Source organism: Propithecus coquereli, unplaced genomic scaffold (genome assembly GCF_000956105.1).
Source record: "Propithecus coquereli isolate 6110/MARCELLA unplaced genomic scaffold, Pcoq_1.0 Scaffold131, whole genome shotgun sequence".
Classification (NCBI taxonomy): Eukaryota; Metazoa; Chordata; class Mammalia; order Primates; family Indriidae; genus Propithecus; species Propithecus coquereli.
The window spans coordinates 2,825,689-2,835,089 of record NW_012137303.1 but is presented as its reverse complement, the minus strand read 5'-3'; the positions used below and the strand labels follow the sequence as shown (position 1 = coordinate 2,835,089).

Sequence of the window (9,401 nt, the reverse complement as noted above, 5' to 3'; positions counted from 1 at the left end):
AAATTAAAATAGTATCTAAAAGTCAAAACAGTTGCCAAGAAAGTAGAACAGATACTCAAAGTGATGTGAAAAGAGAAAGATATGAAAACAAAATTTTTTTTTGAGACAGTCTCACTCCATTGCCTGGGCGAGTGCCGTGGCATCAGCCTAGCTCACGGCAACCTCAAACTCCTGGGCTCAAGCAATCCTCCTTCCTCAGCCTCCTGAGTAGCTGGGACTACAGACACATACCACCAGGCCCGGCTAATTTTTTCTATTTTCAGTAGAGATGGGGTCTCGCTCTTATCTAGGCTGGTCTCCAACTCCTGAGCTCAAGCAATCCTCCCACCTCGGCCTCCCAGAATGCTAGGATTATAAGCATGAGCCACCGCGCCCAGCCAAGATATGAAAAATTAAAGGATCAACCCAGAAGGTACAATATTTAACAGAAGGATTTCAGAAAAAGGGGAGGAGTAAAGAAATTATAATGGAGGGAGGGATAAAGGAGGGAGAAGAGAGAGGGAGAGGAAGAGGGAGGGGGAGAGAGAAAAGGAAACAAGTGAAGAAAGGCAAAGGAAGAGAAAAGGATGAAAGAAGGTAGGGGAAGAGTTGGAAGGGAAGGGAAGGGTGGAGAGAAGAAAGCAGTGAGGAAGGAGAGGAAAGGAGAGAAAAGGATTTTCCAGAACCGAGGTTTTCCAAATATCCAGATTAAAAGGCCCCGCCAAACATTCAGCACAATAAATTTTTAAAAAGACCGAAAGAACATTAGGGTTAAAAAGAAGACCTGCAATGCTTCCAGAGAGTAGGGAATAAGAAGAGGAATTAGAATGGCATCAGCCTTATTATCATCAGTAATGGAAACTAGAAGACACTGAAGCAATGCCTTCAAAATTATGAGGAAAAATGACTAATACCTAGAAATCCATGTCCAGGCAAACTATCAGCTATGAGGCTAAAACACAGGCATTCTCAAATATGCTAGGATTCAAAAACTTCACTACCTACAAATTTCTTCTCAGAAAGTAATCAGAGAATGTGCTCCAAGAAAACGAGGAAGTAAACAAAGGAGGAGGAAAGCATGGGATTCAGAACATAAGAAATCCAAAAAGAATCCCCAAGAGAATGCAGAAAAGTAGTCCTACAAAGAAGAGACAGACCCAGAGACTGAGACAGAACCCTCTCCTCAGCAAATCTGGATTAAAGAGTGTATCAAAATTAAAAATCACACATTATATAAAAGTGAAAGACAAAAAAACACCATACAGTTGTGCCTTGAACAATAGGAGTTTGAAATGCATGGGTCCCCTTATATGTAAGTTGGCCCTCTGCACCCACCAAATGTGGATGGAAAATACTACATTTGCAGGATGTGAAACCCAAAGACATGGAGGGCCGACTTTTCCTATACGCAGGTTCCACAGGGCCAACTGAGGGACTTGAGTATGTGTGGATTTTGGTATAAGTGGAGGGAGTCCTGGAACCAATTCACCACGGCCATGGAGGAACAACTGTATATGAAAATCATGAGACACAGCCAAAGCAGTACTTCAAATGTACTTAGCGAAAACAAAATAGATGGGAAACCAAAAAAACTAATTTGCCCAGGGCAAAAACCTAGAAAAAGAACAACAAAATAAATAAAAAAGAATGAACAAAGAATTTTTGAAAAAAGCATAAGCATAATGTGATTATCACACTTAAAACTTTTAACAACTGAATTTTGCCAGAAAGTCAGTGTCTCAAATTTTAGTAATTAATATTTTCCTAAAAAACCATCCATTTCAAACACTTTTTCACATTTATTAACATTAAGCTATATAAAATATTCTCCTATAATTCTTTAAGTATCCTGTGTCTTACTTATTTTTCTCAAACTTATTTACTTGTGCTTTTTCTTCTCTATGTTCCAATAGGCTAACTTTGATTTACCTCTTTCATTGATCTGTTTTTCAAAGAAAAAGACAAGGAAAATAATAGGAAAATTGTTACCTGTAATAATCTCATAATTACTTGCTCTCTTCTTTAGATAACTGTAATATGGGGGAATAACTTCCTGTAGAAATATCACATCGGGGTTGTACCTAATTAAAAATATGAATTTATGATAAACACCAACTATACCATTTCATTTTCAGCTACCTAGATGAAGGAAGTCCCATGACATAACAAAAACAGAAAACTATTATCCTCTAGATCACCTAATATTCAGTGTTCACACTGATCTTTGATAACTATACAATGACAAAGATCTGTAACATTAACACGCAACACTGTAACAATCGTATTTTTAAAAACTGGAATGACTGATGATAAGAATCACTATACTGAGAGCCTACAAAGGTCCTACACTCTTAACAGATGCTTTCAATGTTATCTCTTTTGATCCTCCTCTTGAGGCAGTTATTATCCACAATGAAGAACACTGAGCTCCAGAGAACTTAAGTGGTTTGCCCATGGTCACAGAGCCCAACAAATCTTTTTGGTAATTTAAATTTCACAGCAGTAATTATATACAAAGTTTAATAAGAAAACAGCAGTAGAAGCCTTCTAACAAAAATTGAGTATTTCCTCTCCACCCCAGCCAGAAATTCTGCTCTCAGAGAAATCATCTCATTTCTTTCAGATGCTCCTTCTCAGAGCTGGACTTTGAACTCAGGTCTAATTCTAAAGCCCATAACCTTGAACTGACACTTTGTAGATACATAAGACATATTATCATGATACTATTAAACAGAAGTGATGATACTTACAAAGTTAAGTAGGAACACACCCCTCGAGCCCTCTCTTGCAGATTGTTTAGATCCAATCCATCAATATTCCAGGTAATGAAAGAGAACATGCTGCCATCTTCTTGCTGAGCATTTTCAGATGGGTTGACTTTAGAACTAGTGGAATCAGTTGTTTCTTCATTGGTTAGGTCAACACTGGCAAGAGCAAAATAAAATACAACCTTACAAATAATCTATAAATTGATTAATATTGAAGGATTATTTTGTATTTATAGCCTTCATTTTACCAATAAACTTTTAAAAAGCCTAAAAGTATCTACCTATAAGAGCAAAAGTTACATGACTGAGGAAAAACAGATTTTTACTGTGCTATCCAAATGTTTGCTTATATACTTATAGCCAATTCAATATCCTTCGACAACATGTATCACTAAAATAATTTCACAAACTATGACCCCAAATTAGACTAAGAAATGTAAGATTTCTAAATGTATAAATCGTATTTGATATAAGATCTCATTGTGGCAGACAAATAATGGCTGCAAATTCTTTGCTACTCCCCTCTTTGAGTGGTGAAGCCTAATACCCCTTCCTCTCTATCTGGGCCTTAGTAACTTGCTTGATTAATACAGTGGAAAGAATATTCTGGGACTTCTGAGGCTTGGTCATAAGAAGATTTGCAGCTTCCATTTAGGCCTTTTGGAACACTCTCTCCAGGAACCCAGAACTGCCATATAGGAAGCCCAACTACCCCGAGACTGCCATGCTGAAGCCATATGTATGTGCTCCAGTCCACAGTCCTACCTGACCTGGCCCCAGGCATGTGAGTGGAGGAATAAACATTACTGAAAGGTGACAGCCAACCATTTATAAACTATAAATTTTAAAAATAAGTTTTTGTATTTATAACTTTAATAAATTTAATGTTAATATTTTGCTTTTTATTTTGAAATAATTTCAGACTTTCAGAACTACAAAGACAATAAAGAGATTTCTATACACCACTCAGAGTCTCCAAATGTTAACATTGTACTTAATGTTTACTTGCTTTATTCTTTTTATTCTGAAACATTTGCTTAAATACTTTTGTATTATTTGCTAAAAATGAGGACTTGCTTACATATAGTCATGTATCATTTATGTTCCCAGAAATGCATTGTTAGGTGATTTTGTCATTGTGTGATCATAGAATTTATACAAACCCAGATGGTACAGCCTACTACACACTTAAGGTATATGGTATAGCCTATTGTTCCTAGGCTACAAAGCTGTACAGCATGTTACTGTACCGAACACTGTAGGCAACTGAAACACAATGGTTAATTATTTGTGTATTTAAGCATATCTAAACACAGACAAAGTGGGGTAAAAATACAGTATCATATCATGGAGCCACCATTGTAGAGTCAGTTTATCATTGACCAAAATGTTGTTCTGCAGTACATGACTGTATACCCTAGTATGATTATCAGAAGTGAAGAGATCGTAATATTATTACCTAATTTAAAGACCTAGTCAAATTTTGCCAATTATGCCACTAATGTCCTAATCCAGGATCACATGTTGCACTTAAAAGGCAAGTCTCAGCCAGGCGCAGTGGCTCACGCCTGTAATCCTAGCACTCTGGGAGGCCGAGGTGGGCGGATTGTTTGAGCTCCGGAGTTCGAGACCAGCCTGAGCAAGAGCGAGACCCAGTCTCTACCCAAAAATAGAAAGAAATTAATTGGATAGCTAAAAATATGTAGAAAAAATTAGCCGGGCATGGTGGCACATGCCTGTAGTCCCAGCTACTCAGGAGGCTGAGGCAGGAGGATTGCTTGAGCCCAGGAGTTTGAGGTTGCTGTGAGCTAATGATACCACTGCACTCTAGCCCGGGCAACAGAGCGAGACTCTGTCTCAGAAAAAAAAAAAAAAAAAAAAGGCAAGTCTCTTTTAATCTCCTTTAATTTGGAACAGTTCTTCAGTCTTTGTCTCTCATGGCCTTTACATTTTGGAAGATTTACTTTATAGGATGTCCTTGTTTGGGTTTGTCTGATGTTTTCTTATGATTAGATTCAGGTTATGCATTTTTTGGCAGTATTAACACAGAAGTGGAGTATGTTCTTCTTAGTGCATCATATAAGGAGGCACCTGATATGGATTTGGCTCAATACTGGTGATATTAACTTTGATCACTTGGTTAAAGTGTTGTCAACCAGGTTTCTCCACTGCAAAGTTATGATTTTTCCCCATTAAGTATTTTGTGGGTAAGTGCTTTGTGATTACGTAAAATATGTTGCTTCTCATTGAACTGCCAGTAGTTTAGTATCCATTAATGATACCTGCCTGAAATAATTATTACTATAGCAATTCCAAAATGTTGATTTTTCTAATTCCTCATACCTTCTACATTTAATAGTTGGAATTCTACTGTAAGGAAAAGCATTCCTTTCTCTCCTGAACAACTGTATTTATATGAATATGGATTCTTATTTTATTCTACGGATTATAACCTGTTCCTATCAATTATCCTGTTGCTTCAATTATATCTGATTTGATGGGAGATGAGGGTAGGCAGCTTTTAAGCTGGTTCTTGAGTTCTTCTGGCATATCCCCAACATTTTTTGGGCATCTCCTTACTTTCTGGCACGACAGATATCCCAGGCTCATCCTTGTACCTTACTTGCTACTGCTCTGGAGTCACTCATTTCTAAGGAGCCCTTGTTCCTTTTAGTAAAGAATGGTATTTAGAAGGCATGATCTAGGTGCTAGGTGAAATTAATGCCAATTTTGAAGCAAAAAATAAATCTTTTGAGTCATCTTCTTTTTACATTAAAAAAAAAACTTCAAGAACATCAAAAACCTTATGTTTAAGTGTAAAACTTTCCTTTGTGAATTTTATCCTCCCCCAAAATTCTCTTTCTCACTCAATAATCAGTTAATATACATCTTTTTTTCAGGTCTTATCACCAAAGAGAAAAAGCCAAGTGATCCCAGAGCCTGATCAAAGATGTTATTTCCTTCCCTTTTATTGGAAGCATTAAAAGCAGAAAGGATTATTAGCTCTCTATTCTGTTAAATCTATTCTTTCACAAATGGCACTTTAAATACATATATATTATCAAAGACAAAGGTGTTTACCACATTAGGCTCCTTACCTATCTAGCACACGCACCTTTCCAAAGTTTAAAAGTGCCCACCTATAACTTGATCTACCTCACACAAAATTGTAAACACCCTCCCTACTCTCCTCAATAGCAGACAACAACTGTTACCGGGTGATGTTGTGGGGAGAGCATAACGGTGTCACTAATCATAGCTAACATTTACTGAGCTCTAATCATGTGTCAGGCGCTATTCCAAGTTTTTTTACATCTGTTAGCTCAATTAATCCTTAGAACAACCCCACGAGATTGGTACTATTACTATCCCCACTGTGCAGATAAAGAATCGAGGCAGAGAGACATTACACAGTTACTAAATGGCACAGATGGAATCAGAACCTTTGCATTTGGCTCCAGAGTCCATGCTCTTACTCACTATGCTGTCTTTCTCCTCCAGTTTTGCTGTAACCCGATTTCATGTCTTAGCTATTTATGCAACATCCACAATATTTAATGCAGGAAGAAAAACTAGACAACTGTAAAAAAACTCCCAGTCAGAAAAATGGAAGGGAAATAAACTCCAAAATGGTGCTGTACAGAAATACTAAGGGAACTGAAAGGGCCTAGCTAATCTTAGGGGTATGATTTGTTGACTTCTGTTCTAAGCAGAGGAGTAAGTGCTTTAGTCAGTATATCTGGCGCCTTAGGTTCTTCTATGTTGTAGGCCAGTGCTCCTCAACTTTAAACCAACTGGGAACCCTCTCAAAATGTATATTCTGATACAGCAGATCTGGGATAGGGCCTAAGATTCTGCGTGTCTAACAAACTCCCAAGTAGTGTTATGCTGCTGGTCCAAGGTACACACACTTGAGTAACAAGGCTCTGGGACATGGGCTCTCAATGCCAGCTCCACATTACAATCACCTGGGGAGCTTCTAAAAAAAGAAAAAGCCTATGAGGGATAAATGGGCCCCACTCCAGATTAATTAAATTAGAATCTCTGGGGAGTGGGGCCCTAGGAAAAGTATTTTTTTAAAAAAATTCCCCAGGTAATTCTAATATGAAGCTAAAGTTCAGCACAACTGTTTTAAGAGGATTTCTCTTGTCTTTCTTCAGAGACACTAAAGATAGATTCCAATGTAGGGGGCTGACTCACCTTAGTGTTCAAATTCAGTCTTTGCCGATATCCTGGGAATTTACTGAAGAACTGAGAATCCCACCCCACTGGTTTAAGACAACCAAAGCCCCTGCTCAGCATGCTTGAGTTTTTCTGGTCATAAAATCTTCCTATCAGTTTCTTTTTTCCCTTTACTGCCATTTTTGCTAACGCCAACGTAAAAAACTTAATCGGGTCATGCGCCATGAAAACACAGCCCTTAGAAACACCTTGAAGCTTGTCCCTTCCCCATTTTTCTCTCAGTGAACTAAACTTTAAAAACCTCACTCTTGTTAGTACTTGATCTGAGTTCTAAGAGACAACCAGCTAATCAACCACTTTGCTTGTTTTTGTCAATTTACCATTCGGAAGTAGGGGATTCCTAATAGTACCCCATGCCACCATTACTCAACTTTGAGCCACATTTTTTTCTGAGATCTATTTCAAGGAATCCACTTACTTTGTTCCAATTTATTGGTTACAATTTAATCTGTTGCAACTAACAGATACCAAGTCAGGTTGGTGTGAGCAAAACAGGAGCATTTATAAGGAAATAGAAACATGTCACAGAGCCAAGTGCAGGAATGCAGCCATGCTTAAGAAGGAAAATCTGGGGCTTTCTCTCAATCTGCTTCATTCTCTCTCTGCAGACCACTGTTTTCAGCCTACCTGTGCACAAAAAAATGGGTACGGATCCCCACAGGTGCTAAATTAACATGTTAACAGTTCCAGCTCCACAGGAAGATTCAGATTTGACTCTCTTAGTCCTAATCCTGAAACCCAGGAGAGAGGATCTGACTGGCCAGTTTGAGCTAGGTGAACACCTCTTAGTCCAACTGGCTCTGGTTATTACAACATGGGAGCCATAGAAAAATCACTGGGTGGGTGGACAATTCCCCAAGAAGAGGCTAGGTAGAGAAAGGAGCCTAAGGCAATGATCTTATCACATCTGTAAGCCTGTACAGCTGAAAAATTCAAATGAAGAAAAAGAGCCTCCACTATGAACAGTCAACTGTACAGGCTGCCCATATAGCTGGGGCACTTTACGCATTCAGTACATATTTATTGAGCGCTTATTATGTGCCAAATATTGTGTTAGACTTTGGGAAATCAGCAATACATAAAACAGATACTGCCTTTACCAGCAATTATACTGTGGGCTAAGTTATTATAACAGGGGTCATGCAGGATGCTAAGAGCGTATCTAAAAGCGGAACCTTACCCAGATTTGGGACATCAGGAAAAGCTTCCTGGAGATAAGTCATGTCTAAATTAAGGCCTTTAAGATAAATATTAGATACAAGGAAGGACAAAGAAAAGGTTTCAAGAAGAGGTAATAAAAATCTTTACAAAAGTTGAAAAACAAGAGAAAATGGCCCACTAAATAAAGTTAAAGTTAGACAAGCTTGGAACTTTTGGTGGGATAGGAAGAGCAGGGTGGCAGGAGACCAATCTGGAAAGATAGGCAGTGGCCAAACTGCACAGGGACTTGTAGGGCATCTGGACTTTATTTTTCTTATTATTACTTTTAAAACTAATCCCGTGACCCATTATGGACTTTAAGAGCAGTAGTGCAGGAATTGGGGAGGAACAATGAAATAACCGGAGCGGAAGTGAACTTAAAAAAAAACTATCATTCCGGTTGGCCAGCCTGTAAAGTAAACAAACAATACAGGAAGCAAGGAGACTTCCAAGTCACCGTCATTCAACAGGGGATTGTGCCTCATTCATTTGTTTCAAACCTCTCGCTTACATATTTCCTATAATTCGAGCCAAAAATTACATTTCAGATTTTTCCTCCCTGGACTCCACCTTCAAAAAGACGTTATCCCCGCTGTTGGGGCGCATCTCCACTCAGCAGCACCAACACAAGCCTTTCGCTTTCGCCTCTGTCGACTGCCCAACGCACCCCAGAATTAAACTGCCTCCCCGGTCCCCTCATCACTTACTAGGTCTCAGGCTCAGAGGTGGTCTCAGGGCGGCTTTCCAAGGCGCTCTCCTCCACCGGCGGCTCGAAGTAGGAATTCAGCGCTCTCTGGAAAGCAAAGGCACAGGGATGAGGCTAGTGCGCCCCACCCACCTAGGCAAGGAGCCGGAAGTGAGGGACAGCAAAAGCGTACTTCCATCTCCCAGTCGTTCTCGGCCAGGTAGCATTGGGCCACGGCGGCGTCGCAGCTCGCGACCGAGGCAAACTCCACACACAGAAGCCGCCGCTTCTTCGCCTCGGGTTCGCCCTCTTCGCCCGCCGCCTCCGTCCCGCCCCCGAGCCGGTTCCCCTCCTCCATCTGCTCGCTGCCTTCTTCACCGCCCCCTCACGCAGGACAGGCGGCGGGCGCCCGGCTCTGCGCAGGCGCTAACTGGCCCACTGGGAAACGGGCTCCGCGGGTGGGCGTGAAACGCGCGTGCGCGGTCGGTCGTAAGAAGGCGCGGAACGACAGTGCGCGAGCCTTTGGG

General features: G+C 40.0%; 1 protein-coding gene across 1 annotated transcript in view; it reads right to left on the bottom strand.

The window, feature by feature from the left end:
• Positions 1–9,301, bottom strand: part of TDP2 (tyrosyl-DNA phosphodiesterase 2) — a 16,988-nt gene extending 7,687 nt beyond the window's left edge. Inside the window, exons 1-4 of the mRNA XM_012638649.1 lie at positions 9,068–9,301; positions 8,897–8,982; positions 2,730–2,903; positions 1,969–2,060 (exon numbers count right to left, since the gene is read on the bottom strand). Coding sequence (XP_012494103.1) covers positions 1,969–2,060; positions 2,730–2,903; positions 8,897–8,982; positions 9,068–9,232 — 517 coding nt within the window. The 5' untranslated portion in view covers positions 9,233–9,301. The remainder of the gene's footprint in view (positions 1–1,968; positions 2,061–2,729; positions 2,904–8,896; positions 8,983–9,067) is intronic.
• Between the last annotated feature and the right edge of the window lie 100 nt (positions 9,302–9,401).